Source organism: Gopherus evgoodei, chromosome 3 (assembly GCF_007399415.2).
Source record: "Gopherus evgoodei ecotype Sinaloan lineage chromosome 3, rGopEvg1_v1.p, whole genome shotgun sequence".
Taxonomy (NCBI): Eukaryota; Metazoa; Chordata; order Testudines; family Testudinidae; genus Gopherus; species Gopherus evgoodei.
In genome coordinates this window covers 101,576,643-101,592,301 of record NC_044324.1, presented here as the reverse complement: position 1 = coordinate 101,592,301, position 15,659 = coordinate 101,576,643, and the positions used below count along the sequence as shown (strand labels likewise).

General features: G+C 38.1%; 1 protein-coding gene across 1 annotated transcript in view; it reads left to right on the top strand.

Moving 5' to 3' along the window:
* The first annotated feature begins 6,274 nt into the window (after positions 1 to 6,274).
* Positions 6,275 to 15,659, top strand: part of LOC115648511 (mannosyl-oligosaccharide 1,2-alpha-mannosidase IA-like) — a 49,246-nt gene continuing 39,861 nt past the window's right edge. Inside the window, exons 1-2 of the mRNA XM_030556206.1 lie at positions 6,275 to 6,367; positions 12,951 to 13,066. Of these exons, the coding sequence (XP_030412066.1) occupies positions 6,277 to 6,367; positions 12,951 to 13,066 (207 nt within the window). The 5' untranslated portion in view covers positions 6,275 to 6,276. The remainder of the gene's footprint in view (positions 6,368 to 12,950; positions 13,067 to 15,659) is intronic.

Below are 15,659 nucleotides of genomic sequence, written 5' to 3'. Positions count from 1 at the left end.
GCATATTTTTAAGTAAAAGTCATGGATAGCTCATGGTCTTTCATGAATTTTCTTTACTGCTCCTCAAACTCGGATGCTCAGCCGCCGGGCTCCCTTCCTTTAAGCCCTCACTGAAGGCCTGTTAGAGAGATCTGATTTCTTTTCTGGTGGTAGGGACCAGATGCCCTGAAATCCCTCACTCTCCCTATGCCAGATCTTTTAGTGGAAGTACAGCTAGCTCCCATACTATCTCTTCAGAAGTGGCCACATGCACTGATCCCTATGCCTGTGATGTATTCTGGGATGCATCTTTTTTCCCCTAGATGAAGTAAGGATAGATTGCAGTAGGACCAGTGTTGTACTGCCCACTCCCCTGAATATCCTGATGGGATGGAGAGAATATGCCTGCTTTGTTCGCCCATGAAGGTGACGTAGCAGGGGACAAGGTCAACTATCTGCAGCAGAGTGCTGTACAGATGCCAGCTGGCCAGTTTGCTGAAAGTACTGAAGCTTGTTTGAATTTAGGGTGCACCACCTGCCAATGCAAACCTGCCATTTTGTCCCATGACATCTGTGGAAGGCCAAAACCAGCAGGTTTCAGATAATACTATTTTTAATTACTTTGCATAAGTGCAAAAAAATCTCTGCTTATTTGAAGAGACTTTCCTGATCAAATGTCTGAAAAGACATAAGTGTACATTCAGTAGCTGTAGTTCCCTCCTCTCATGGAAGACAACAATACAACTCCCTCAGGATCTTTAGAAGAAAAAATGCAATCTGAACCCTGGAAGTTGGATATTTACTTTTAATGGAGTAGAAGTAGAGAAACGCCTGTGCCCTATTATTGTCACCTTGGACAAGGAGAATCTGTCCACCCACTTTAAAACCTGTAATATTCCAGCCAGTACTAAAGAAACCTTCACACGTGCTAGAAACCTTGCAAATGAAGCTGAGTGGAAATTTTCTGATGGAAAGTTTTTTGGGTTTTTTTTTGGTCAGAAATGTCTTTGTCACAGTTGAAATCTGCGATGGGAACCGTGACCATTTGCTGAAACTTCCAATAGAAGTCTGCCTGGTTTCCTGTCACCACCTTTGCCTGACTCCTCAGCAGCTTCCCTGAATAGCTGCCACAGTGCAGGGACTGCCAAGGCTTCAGGCTACTAGGAGGACTGTGGGGTATATTTTGTTTTAGAAACACTAAAAGGTTCCCTCTGCAGGAATAGTTCAGTGTTACCTAAACAAAATGTTGCAGAATTTCACTTCCATGAAAAAAAATTGAGATTTTGACTTTTTGTCCCAATTTGAGACAACTTTTTTTTCTCCCCAGAAAAAAAGCTCAGTTTTTTTGTGTGGAAGTGGAATTCATTTTACCAGTGAGCACCACTTGCAAAATAGAGTCCCCATCTATAAACTCCCCTGTGTAAAACCAATCGAGAAGATAGAAAAAAAAAAAAAATCTCCAGTGCCTCCTGTCCACTGTCAGTCAAGCTTCAGGTCAGAGCATAGTAAAGAGGCAGCATTTATTCTTTGGGTATGTCCTCTACTGCAGTTATACTCACAGCTGGCCAATGCTGGCTGACTTTGGCTCATGGAGCTCAGGCTAAGGGGCTGTTTAATTGCAGCGTGGACTGCAGCGTGGACTTGGACTGCGCCTGGGCTCTAGGACCTTGCAAGGTGGGAGGGTCCCATTTGCTCAGGCTCCAGTCTGTAAAGATTAAATTTTATTTGATGAAGTGTCATTAGCTCTTAATTTATTTTGAAAACATTAATCATGATTAAGGAGTGCCCTGAAAGATAATGGATAGCTATCATACCTGTAGCTAAGATCTACATTATCAGGGTAGGATTTATGTTCTAAAGTCTTATGAAAACTTTTATTGAGACTTTATAAATGTAATATTCAATACTTCAATTACAGTAGAACCAGAGTACCCAATCAGAATCAGGGCCCATTGTGCTAAGCATTGTGCACAAACCATGAATCCCCAAAGAGCTTATAATTTAATGTTAGGAATGCATAGTAATCATATAAACATACATACAGATCAGTCTTTAAGTGAGCCATCAATGAGCATTTAATAAAGGTAGAGCGGAATTGTACTCAAATATTTAAGGTGACTATGGGGTAGTCTCATAAAACAGAAGGTGGCCTACTAAGGGTGTTACTTGTACAAGTTTGTTGTGTTACCAATTAAAAAAGCTTTGAAGTTAATTCTTTTCTGATAGCTACAGTGTATCTAATATATCGTATATTTATATTAGCACTTCTTTATAGATGCTAAGGACCTTTCTGCCTTTTCCCCCTTTAGTGGGATTGGCGAAACTGGCCCTGGGCTTCTGGAGGAAGCAGTATTCTGGCAGAAATGTTTGGAACTCTGCATTTGGAGTTCATACATCTGAGCCATTTGTCTGAAACCCAGTGTTTGCTGAAAGGTTAGATTCTCGGTAAAACTTTTATATTAAAAAATGAAAAAATGGAATTTCTGTCATTTTAAGTGTGTCATAGTAAGCGGGTGAATAGTTTCTGTGGGAATCCATATTAATGAACACAAAGCGCATGGCTGAATTGACATTCATTTTGTCATGGATATAAAAATTATAAAAGCACTTATTAGCCACATAATATCTGGAAGTTTGGTTAAATGGTAAATTCATGTAGATTAGGCATTTGGAACACAGAACCTATTTTAGTTGATGTAACTTGCTTGTTTAAGGTGAAAACCACAAATAAATTTTATGGTCAGATAATATATTGTAAAAAGAACAAGGAGTACTTATGGCACCTTAGAGACTAACAAATTTATTTGGGCATAAGCTTTTGTGGGCTAAAACCCACTTCATCAGATGCATGCATTGAAAAACACAGAAGGAAGATATATATACACAGAGAACATGAAAAAATAGATGTTGCCATGCCAACTCTAACGAGACTAATCAATTAAGGTGGGCTATTATCAGCAGGAGAAAAAAAACTTTTGTAGTGATAATCATGATGGCCCATTTCAAGCAGTTTACAAGAAGGTGTGAGTAACAGTAGGGGGAAAATTAGCATAGGGAAATAGTTTTTTACTTTGTGTAATGATCCATCCACTCCCAGTCTTCATTCAAACCTAATTGAATGGTGTCCAGTTTGCAAAGTGACCAGGGAGGTTGAAGTGTTCTCTGACTGGTTTTTGAAGGGCGATCCTTCACTCTCACAGATCTTGGGAGGCAGGTCTGTCCTCGCTTACAGACAGACCCCCAACTTGAAGCAAGTACTCACCAGCAACCATACACCACACAACAAAAGCACTAACCCAGGAACCTATCCTTGCAACAAAGCCCATGGCCTACTCTATCTATATATCTATTCAAGGGACACCATCATAGCACCTAATCACATCAGCCACACCATCAGAGGCTCGTTCACCTGCATATCTTCTAATGTGATATATGCCATCATATGCCAGCAATGGCCCTCTGCCATGTAAATTGACCAAACTGGACAGTCTCTACGCAAAAGAATAAATGGACACAAATCAGTCATCAAGAATTAAACATTCAAAAACCAGTCGGAGAACACTTCAGCCTCCCTGATCACTCAGTTACAGACCTAAAAGTCACAATTCTCTAACCAAAAAACTTCAAAAACAGACTCCAGTGAGAAACTGCAGAATTGGAATTAATTTTTTTTATGATATACTGTGTTCATGCAGAAGTACAAAGGACTGTGACCTAGCAATCACTTTGATGCATTTTTTTAACAATACAGGGTGTCACTACTATAAGTAAGGGATTTGGGAGTCTTTTCCATTTCATGTCTGTCCTTATAGAGGGTTCATAACTTTTTGAGGAAAGTACTCTTTCTATGTGACATTTCTTATATTTGTTTACAGCCCAAAGGTGCATTTTTTCCAAGTTTGGTAAAATTCTATGTGGCCATTTTTGAGTTTTTTGAGCTTTAAAAAAATAACATTTTCACTACTTCAGAAATTGTTGTGGCTAGCCCTGCATTCACATTTAGATAACTGCAACTGGATTATTTTAAAAACTTCAAATGTGGCTTGATGATTTTTTACATATTTAAAGAAACAGCACATACAAATAATTATTTAGACATCCTAAAATAGACTGCGGTGCATGCACAGTATGTTTTTTCTATTAAGTTTTTAACATATTGCACCAAAGTACAGTATTTCATTTCCTGGGGTACAGATTTACATTGAATCAATGCAGATGTGTTTATTGGAATACATACATATTTGAATAAATGTACTACAGCAATTTTAATATCCCCACGTGTATGGAATATAAAAATGTTCCCAGTGAATTGTTCCTTTAATCACAAGCATAAATACATTTTAATAAGAAAAATGTATATTATTCTTTCGAAATATATAATGTGCCTATCAAAAGACCTCTATGCATATGTGCAATTGAAAAAATCAAATCTGATATCAAGTAAGAAACTCCACAGAAAAACCAGAGTTTATCTATTCAACATCTCCCTTAATGGCCTTGTTAAAGAGATCTGAAGCATGCTCTGAAGGTCAATAGATTTGGTTCTGTTGGACTAAAGAGGGAGATGAAATGGTGGATATGCATCTTATACAGGTAGATTTATTAAATATGTATTCAAAGATTTTTTTTTATTTTTGAAACAATTACTAAATACAAAAAAACGGCATGCAAAGGAGTTAAAATTAAATTACTGGTTCCTAGGCAACTATAATTCAGCTACATTTAATATATATACCACGTGCATTTATATAAAATATTACTATGTACAAGAGAGTAGAATTATAGATGTTGTAATCATATGTTTTTATTTCCTGCCTTTTGTATAATTTAGATCTCAACAAGAATATTGCATTAATGTAGTCTACATACTTTTACTTTTGTTTATTAATTAGAAATATGTCAGACATGTATACAACAATATACATATTTTAAAATGACTTTTCTCTGTTAAATTATGACCTCTTAATAAGAAATTCCAAGGGAAGCTGTAAACTTTGTTTAGCTCCAAAAGCAGTGGTCAAACCTTTTAATTGAGTATTAAGTACACCAAGCTTCATGGATTGGCTGAACAATGTATTGTTACCATTATGTACAGTGCAATTTTAAAGCTCACACAATTATTGTAACCTATGAAATGCATATGCAAAACAAGATTGATTAAGGACAGAATTTGTTTTAAATAAATCTGATTTTCAAAGGTTTTTTTCCCCCGACTCTCAAGAATTGACAGTAAGATAACATTTTATTTTTTAAACTAATATTAAGAACACAATAAAATCTAATGAAAGCGCACAAGGTGATAATCTTGGCAAAGAAGCCAAAGATTTAAATAACCTTTAAATGGAACTACATTCTGTCTCATAGAGGTAGGAACTCCAAATCAGACCTGGGGACATCTTGACAATGTTTTAGGGAGAAGCTTCCAGTGCTCCTGCCTTGCTCTTTCTGTTCTGTGGCTAAATCATGATCTTCCTTCCTCCGTGCAGTTAATCTGGTGTCTTTCATTAAAACTCCATCAAAATACTACATGTGCTCTATCTACAATGAGTCATGCTTGAGGGGCACTCAGACGTCAGCTAATGCAGAATATAGCTGCTGTCTTGTGGTCCTGCAGTGAGCTCCGTATCAGTGGAGTCCTGAGCCACTGCACTGTGAAGCCCACTCTAGGATAGAGACGTTATTCAGCAAAACAGTCCATTATTTCAGTGCTCTATATACTGTTCAAACTTGAAGTTAATTCCTAGCTACAATCTAAATTACTGGTTTAAACATGTAAAGCTCTTTATGATTCAGGTGACTGAGAAACTGCCTTTCTTCCTGTCATGCCACAACAGTTGAGTTTAGCTGGAGTGCCCAAATGCCAAAGATTTGAACATCTGAGGAGCTGGGTGGGAAAACTTCCTCGGTAGAAGGCACTCAGTTCTGTAACTCATTTCCACCATTTTGTCTCCTTCTTTAATTGAACAGACCCAAATCTGTTGACCTTCAGGGGCATACTGCAGGTCTCTTTACCTTGACCTTTTCTGAGGGAGAAATTGAATGGGGCATCTCTATTTTTTTCTGTGGAGCGTTTTAGTTGATGACACTAGATTAGATTTATGTTTATTTTAAAAAGAAATCGTTTATGCCTATGCATAGAGGTCTTTTGATAGGGACATGTTGAAAGAATAAATATTGTTTTAATTAAAAATGTATTTATGCATGTTGATAAAAAAGGATGCACTGATGCTACTTGTATTTAATGGGAATATAAGACTGGATCAAGTGCTCTTTGTTTGGTTTTCTTTGTAACAGGTAATGAACATTCGTAAAGTTCTGAACCGGCTTGATAAACCAGAAGGTCTTTACCCTAATTACCTGAATCCCAGTAGTGGTCAATGGGGTCAACGTAAGTACGGCAGTTCTTTGGAACTGCCAGTTAACTATTTTACTTACCATCTCTCGGAGGAAAAAAACTCTTGTTTCTTTCACTCTTACCAAATGACAAACCTGAGTTTCACTTGGGTTACTTATTTTTCTACCCACTTCATATATGTTAATGTATATTTCTCTGACCTCTAGCATATTTGTTAGTAGAAAGCTTTTCAATGAGTCTAAGTGTGTGGTTGAAAAATGTCTTTTTTCATTGAAAAATTTAAGCTTTGTTAAGGCTGCTGTTTAAAGAAATGCTATCAGCTTGTCTTGGATCAAAATTCTATGTTGGTATTGGTTTAGTTTTGGTGAAGTTAATGAAACTGTGCCAGTTTATATTAGCTGAGGATTTGCCTCTATATTTCTTCTGTGAGTGCTTCCCTGTGTCCATTACACTGTAGGCATATGTGTCTCGTGCATTGGTTCCAGAGAGTCTTCCCTAGTGGTATCTATAGGGGCCACCCTGCCCAGACCCCAGCTCTGAATGGAGGGCATAGAGGAAGGAGCCACCCCACCTCTTCTTGAGTTTTTCTTACCTTCTGTAATCAGTAGTAGGAGCATTCTATGTTCACGGCCTCGCTCCTTGAGAACAAACTTGTGAGTACTTTAACTAACTTTTGCCTATTGCTACTGTGTTTCATCCATTGGACATTATTTTTCTTTCTGTATTTTCCTTTATATTTAAAATTATTCCCTATTAGTTCATTTTCTGAATTGGGCAGATCTCCAGGTCTCGCCTAGTACTGGGGAACCTATGCCAACGTCGCCAGGTTTCAAGCCTTGCTCTGGTTGTCAAAAGCAGATTTCCTATCAGTGACCCTCATTTCACACTGTCTTAAGTGCTTGGATGGGAGCCACATAAGAGACAGATGCTCGATATACCAGGGCTTAAAGAACAGAATGAAAAAGCCGAGGGAAGAGCAGCTTTGATGTATTATTACAGAGGCTACTCTTAGATCAGTGTCTGAACCCTCTTGGTTGTCAAAAGGAAGCTCAACAATTACTCCTTCTTGGAGCACTCTCCCAGCTTTACCAGCAGATACAAGCCACAAGAGATTCCCATCACTGGGACTGTATTCTTTAAAGTCTACACAGCAACTAGACACCCATGGCTGGCTGGTGCCAGCTGGTTCAGGCTCACAGGGCTTGGGCTATGGGGCTGTTTCATTACTGTGTAGACTTCCAGGCTTGGACTGGAGCACAGGATCTAGGACCCTGCTCAGGATCAGCCCGAGCCCGGAAGTCTACACAGTAATAAAACAGCCCCACAGCCCAACCCTCACAAGCCTGAGTTGGCTGGCACAGGCCAGCCACATATGTCTAGTTGAAGTGTAGACATACCCCTAACACATTCAGAAGCATATGAAAGCATAAGTATCACGTTCTTTGAAGCCCAGGGCCAGGGACTGCTCTGCAGAAGGTCATGCTGGGACTGATGGTAGAGTGTGCCCTTTGGCTTGCCGCTCCCCTGTACTGGCTCACACTGATTCCCATAGACCTTTGCCATTTACACCAGTATGCTGCCAGGGACCACTGAGACAGGCAACTACTTCAGCTACAACATCAGATCGGTCATCATTGATCATAGCTGGAGAACTACCTATATTGCCCTACAGGCCTATATAGCAACAAGAGACCTACTATGCTGGTCAGTACCAGCATTGCCATTGATTCAGGGTGAAGACTCTATTCCAGCACCGTTGCAGGTTCCACAGTCATAAGCTCTAGTGCAGTCTGCTGTGGGCCCATCAACCTTAAGCCCTGTACTGGATTCATCAGCCTCTTCTATGTCCATCTCTAGACCTCTGGTACTGCTCCATCTTGTCACACAGTAGCCAGAAGTGGGAAGCCTTTCGTTCTTCCCCTTCTACTGTGTTCCTGGCAAGATTCATAGATTCCAAGGCCAGAAGGAACTACTGTGATCATATAACCTGACTTCCCGTATTAACACACGTTATAGTACTTGCCAACATAATTCCTAGAGAATATTGTTTATAAAAACATAGTCAATTTAAAAACTAGTCTGCTGAGATCCTGAAACTGGTGCCCAGACCCTTCAAGTCCCTTCATTTGTCTAAAGAACAGGAGTACTTGTGGCACCTTAGAGACTAACAAATCTATTTGAGCATAAGCTTTCTTGGGCTACAGCCTACTTCTTTGGATGCATGGAATGGAACATATATTGAGGGGAGATATATATACATACAGAGAGCATGAAAAGGTGGAAGTTGTCTTCATTTGTCTAGATACACTCCCTCCCCTCCCCGCTCCCTGAGTCCACTTGGCTACGGGAACTCTGGTATTCTAGCTGCATCCTTCAGAGGCAGTATGGAAGTAAAGCAAGCATTTGTGGGACGTTTCCCTATTGACTTCTTCAGAGTAGCAACATGGTCTTCCATCAACACGTTTACTAGACAATATGCACTTATTGCTTGCATCAAGAAAAGAAACAAACATGGGAAAAATTATTCTACAATTCCTCTTATGATGAGACTTCAAGGCCCATCATGTTTGATAACAGCTTGGGAGTCACCTAAAGCGTAAAAGACATATACAAGTATTCGAAGAAGAAATAATGGTTATTCGCCATCTTGCAACTGTTGTTTTTCGAGATGTGTTGCATATGTCTGCTATATGCCAACCATCTTTCCCAACACATCAGAGTCTACCATTGGCATGCCAGTCCAAAGGAACTAGAGGAGGGGTGGGGTGGCTCCATTCAGAGCACAAGGAGCCAGAGCATTAGCAGGGCTGCCCCCATGGGTACTGCTAAGAAGAATTCCCCAGCACTGGTGGTGCATGAAATCTACAGAGACCTACAGTTTAATGGGCATATGCAACACATCTCAAAGAACAACAGCTATGAGAAGGTGGATAACATTTTTCTACAGCTGAGTGATTATTCTGCTGACATTAAATGATGCTGGCAGATAATTAAGGAAGTAAGCTAAACAGAATTATATTGCCTTCAATTCCATTGGAAACATCATCTAACAACTAACAATTAGTGGGGAATGAATATGTAGAACAGGAATCGGCATGGGTTGTTGAACTAGAAAGTGTTACTGGAATCCCTTTTTTTATATTGTTACACTATTAAACAGTTGTGGTTTGGGGGTTTTTACATGAAGGGACATTGGTTTGCTTTTACTGTGGAAATCCCATCATCGAAATTCTTCTGAACAGTTGATTCAGCGCACCCATTGAAAAGAAACAAAATAGAAATTATTAAAATATTTGGGCCAACATGCACAGAGGTACTTAGGTACCTATCTCATGCCCAAGCCTCAGATGGATCCTCAAGCCAGCTGAATATAGGCATTCCCCGGCCTGCCTCACCTGTTGGACCTGATCTGGTAGGCATGCTCTGAGCACAGCTATTGGATTGAGGCCATTCAAAATCCAGCAGAATGAGGAAGAGGTAGTGGTGCCACCCTTATAATTTTTAGCTCATTAGATAGAGCACTCACCGAGAATGTGGGCCAGAGAGAGAGGGAGAGACTGAGAATGACTATATATCCTGGTGGTTAGAGACTCACTTGGAGGTGGGAGACCCAGGGTCCAGTCCCTCTGCTCCAATGAATCTTTAATTATTTATCTAAAGTGTAACAGCTTCCATTGGCTAGATTACGCAGCTACCCACCTAGCATGCTGGCTTATGTAGATCCCATTTTTAAGTGCCTATCTCTCTTCATTCATCATATATCAGACAGCTCCGTTAATTTCAGAGCTTGCCAAGCATGCAGTCAGTTTAACAAGACACAATGGGAGGGGACATAAGGAATCCTCACTGTTCTGTTTGCAGCCTGGGTATATTGGAGAGTTATCCCCAAAGGCAAAGGAAGTGACTGTTGTATTGAATAATGGAATCCCAAGATTTGAGGACCTAAATGGTACTCTTAGATCTGTCTTTAATTTAAAAAAAAAAAAGCCCTAAATGTAGGAATTTTAATAAATTTCCAGTCAATTGTTATGCCAGTTTGTAAATTGATAAGAGTTCTTGGAAGTCTTTTTACCACCAGGCTTTAGCCTGAACAAACTCATTTATAACATTCCTCTGACTCCATTTTGAACTTCTTTTTATCAACAGTGTTATAAAGCAGTAGTTTTCAACCTTTGGTCCACAAACTATTTCTAAGTTTTTCAAAGGAGTCCACATATCCACTTGAACATTTTTAGGGGTCCACAAATGAAAAAAGGTAGAAAAGCACTGTTATAAAGCATAGGTACAGGTAACAACAACCTTTTGTAATTTCATACCCATGTTGATTTAGCAAGGCTTTTTAAATCTTAGAGAGAGAGACACACATGTGCATGCAAAAAAATGCATACATCTGTATATCTCTATGTATGTTTTAAGATAATGGGCACTATTGGATAGGAAGGCCTTCTCCATGCCTGTGACCCTGTGCTTAGGCAATTATAGTTGCCTACTCCTCTGCTTGTCCCCTTTATCGGCCACAAAAACTCTATTTTATTAAGATATGTCAGCTAGCAACTGCCCTGAATAGATCTTCAAACACAATTGCCGTTGGCTAAAACAATAATAATATTTACTGCCATAGGTACCGAAAGAGAGGTCATGAAATGAATGAGAAATATGACTAAGCTAAAACTTCACTAGTCTGGCAATAAACTTACCTAATATTGCAGTGCCTCGCATGGTAGGAAAGCCCTTACTCTCACCCAGTTTAAAAGCTGCCACTATATCTCTCTGATTTGTCCTATTTTAAAAGTGAATCAAATTCTAATTCTGATATTTAGGCTTTTGACCTTTCTTATGTTTATATAATAGTGCCTCAAAAACTTCCCTTTTGTATCAGATCGAATCCCTGGTACATGTCCGGGAGTTTGTAATTTATAAAGTCATCTTCCTTTACCAACGACATGTAATTTGTATATGGAAATTAGCTTCTTTTCCATACAAACCACGAACACAAGTGTTGATGCAGGTCGATCCATGGCATGTTGAAAAAGCAACAAATAAAATAAAGTCTTGCTTTTTGTTTGCAAGCATGGATATTTCACAGTGGAAGACAACAAGGACTTAAGTCATAAAAAGATGTTTTATTTGAGATTATTTTTCAGTGCCTATTGATTACAACAAAAAACGAATTGCCACAATATAGAAGTATTCAGCATCAGCCAGGGAAGAATACAACAGCTTCTGAATGTTAGCATTTCAGTGCTGTAACTCTGAAGGACGTTGTTGGTTCACTGCCATTGTTCTTGTAAATTCATTTAGTCCTTGTTATTTTGACAGTAACCTTACAGTGCTTTGCTGCAGCATGCACCAATTGGATTTGTCTCCTGCAATAATGTATATAATAATAAGACTTATTATTGATGAGATTATGCTTGTGCTATTTAGTTTGCAAATGTCAGGGGTTTCTATGGTAATTTTATTTAGGAAACTGTAAAGGTCATTTAAATGCTGCTGTTCAGTGATCAGCCCTCCATCATAGGAAAACTGCTCTAGGTTTTTTTGAAGAAGCCTTTTTTCCTTTTGGATCATGAATGATAATTACATGGTATATACTCTGCAAAATTTGAAAGATCTAATTTTTTTTAAAAAGCTCTTCATAATTCTAATAATTCATTATTCAAAACTCTGCATAATCAAAACTTTATTCACGTGAAAAGCCCCATTTCCTTCAAAAGGACTAACTCATGTAAGTAAAGTTAGTCACATAACGAAATCCTCAAATCCTAAATATTGGCTTTTGAACACCCGTAGTATTTGCATTATCAAGGCATTTTCTGCAGTAGGTCTGGGGCAATACAAAGGAACATTGCAGGTGCTGAGGTAACGTTAAGAGAGAGAGTGTATGTGTGTGTGTGTGCCTCAGTCCCCAAATCTGTGAAAATATATCCTATATATATATATATATAGGATAAAGTTGGCACATTTTTAAGGGCCACCACAAGAATGTTCGACATAGTTTTTAGAAATGCCTGAAGTTCAAAGTTATAAATTTTTTTTAAATACCTAATTTTTTAAACAGTACAGGGGCAATCTTCAAACGTGCTGAATTGACTTAGCAGCAGAAATCCTATTGAAAATCAGTGGGGCCTGTGCTCCTAACTCACTTAGATGCTTGTAAAAATTTCAGTTTAGAATAATTAACTGTTAATCCCAGCAGAATACAGAATGCATTTGTGACATTGGGAGTGGGCTTTTTACCAACTTTTTCTGTTTTTTAAAAAAGTTACAATATATTATAGTTGCACATCTTTTGTCTATCTTAGATTATAAACAGTTAGTGCAGAGACGTAGACGTTTTTCATTGCTGTCAAGTACCATGAACTCCAGTGACACCATGTAAATAATAATGCTGCCTCCTCCCACCTTGTTATAGGTCATCATACAAGCAGAAAAACTAACCATTTATTATAAAAATATTTTCTGCTGTGAAATAAGTATTTTTCAGAGGTTTATTACATGATTGTTATGGGGAGGTATACTGAAATTTGTTAGTCTATCACAGTTTCAAACTGTAATTGTGTTTCAGTGCTCAAATTCAAGGTGGAATTGCTGAATCCTCTTTCTACCTTTTCAGATCACGTCTCTGTTGGAGGACTTGGAGATAGCTTTTATGAGTATTTGCTCAAGGCATGGTTGATGTCAGACAAGACAGATGAAGAAGGCAAGAAAATGTATTATGATGCTGTTCAGGTAAATGAGATATTTAAATCTTTCTTGCCATAATAATCTAATCTATAATGTTCCTAAAGAAACAGGCTCTGGGGAGAATGTGGGATTTATGACTTTGCTACCACAGTGAATAAGTTTTTTTAAAACTAGTTGTTTTTTAAGACTTTATCAGATATAAATCTTAGAACAATGCAGAAGCTGTGTAGGAATCTAAAACTGAACTGAAATTATTTCAATTCAGGTTATAAAAACAGTATCTAATACTTAAACATGTATAAAATGTGCATTAGTGTGTAATTTTTTAAAGAAAGCTTTATCTACAAGCAGTGCCAACTAGGATTCCAATTTTCCTCTCAATAACATAAATTAGATGCTTTTCTGTCCCTTTTCTTATGTTCGTGATATAGGAAATTCCTCTACTATGTGTTTTTAATTCCCAAAACATATTACTTAAACAGCTAGAGTATTTTGAATGTGGGCATAATAGTGTATATAGTCTATAATCAATCTGTGCATAATTATCGGTGAAATTACAGTACTGCATTAGTGTTGCATAAGCACATTAGTTACATCATATATTCATTTTTCAGTTTTTGTGAAGTGACAAACTGCTTGAATTGAACTGTGATGGAAAAAAGTTTTTCCAAAAATAAAAACTGTGCATAGTCACCCCCAAATGCAGAATACATTGCATTGATACAAAAGAAGAATACATTCTGGCCACCAATGAAAGGTCCAGAGGCTGCTCACCTTCTGATGAAAACAGGAGAGCAAGCTGCCTTTATTAAGGCCACAGGTTCAGATCCTTGTAGTCTTTTGGTAGGCTTCCTTTTGCCTATTTCACCTCAATTTTTTCTGAACTGAGCATGAGTCAACTGTTTTTCATCTAGGTGTATTTTTGCCTCAGATAATGTAACAAAGAGGAGTCAACATGATCTGTGCTAGATGGTAGGCAGAGCTATTTGTTAGCATAGTAATGATCCTGTAACTTACAGCATCCTTCAGTCTACCCATGCCTTACATAAGTGCTGAACAAAGCTTGTCTACACAGGAAAGTGTGACCAGTTATACCAATTTAATTATACCAGTTTGGTTAAACTGATGTAGTTATGTAAGTATAATCCCCCTGTGTGGTCACACTTGTTCTGGTACAAAAGTAGCTTTATTTGGTTTAGTTTAATCCAGTTCCCAAGTGACATAAGCTACACTGAAAAAAATGCCTTCTTACGCCAGAGTAAGGGTGGGCTGATGGGTTGAAACAGTGTGTGTTATACTAGTATAACTATGTTGGTTTAAATTCACACCTTAACTTTTACTAGTTTTTGGAATTATCATCATTAATATAGAATACTACCATGACACCCGATTTAACCATAAATTCCTTTATTAAATCTAAAGGTCACATGGCATTTCTACAATTGCTCTAAGCATGTCTTAAAAGCTTAAATAATAAGCATTTTACTATGTCCAAACAGTAGCAAAATATTTATATACGTTTAATTAAAATACTTACAAAAGGGCTGATCCAGGGTGCTTAGACTCATATTGGTCATCTTCAACTTGGTCAGGCAGGTATTAACAATGAGCCCTGTAAGAGTTTGCTTTTTATACCCTATAATAAACAAGTGATGTCATAGCTAATTATTACTCCTGAGTGAAGTCCTTTATTATAATACATTAAATTAACACATATAGCCAATTATTTACTGCGCCTGATACCCAATTAACCATGTCGTATTTCAGTTACTTCAGACCAAATCGTAAATAAGAAAACACTACAAGTTTAACACATCTCTTCTTTCTCATAATTTCATTCTTTGTGGTCATATGATTTGGACCCATTCCTCATGCTATTATCACAACCCAATTGAAAACCATAGTTCACCCATCTCTAAGGTAGGCCTGCATTCCAACACTGATATAACTTTCCTGTGTATACAAGCCCGAAGAGAGGAGACAAGACTGAACTTTGCACACCTCTGCACGTGAGAACTCTGAACAAAGAGGAGATGATGCCCATCGTGACCCCTTGGGATGTGTTCAAGGGAAAAAAGCTAATCTAGCTCTTCCTTGCTAGACATTTAAGTCAGCAAGCAGCACCTCATGATCAAGAGCTGTCGTTAAATCTAACATTAGCATGGCTGTTTGACCTCTCAGTCTACATACGCTATATCTAAGGTATATTTTAGGCATAAATAGCTCTTTGATTGTCATTCAGCATTATCAGCCAGCAGAATTAGAGACCCAGTGGTAGCTGGCAAGGTTATTAGTATCCAGTGATCATGACGCATGTGATAGACTTCTACATGTTATAACGTTACTGGTTGAATGACATCCTTATGTGTGGTGGTGTTATGCTTTTGTAAGTACTGACCCCTTTTTCTTTCCACTGACCTACACTAAAAGCATTATGAATCTACTTCATATACGGTGGGATTAATTTTCCCCAATGCTTTCAGTGTATGTGAAACTAACCCAAAGCAGTCACAGGGACCTGTGTAATTATCCACTATATTCCCATCTGCCAGGGCTACTCATCCCCATCAAAAAAGCAATAGTGCTGGTGCAAGATTTAATGCCTAATTTGTTATTTTATATTGCCCAGTAACTAAAA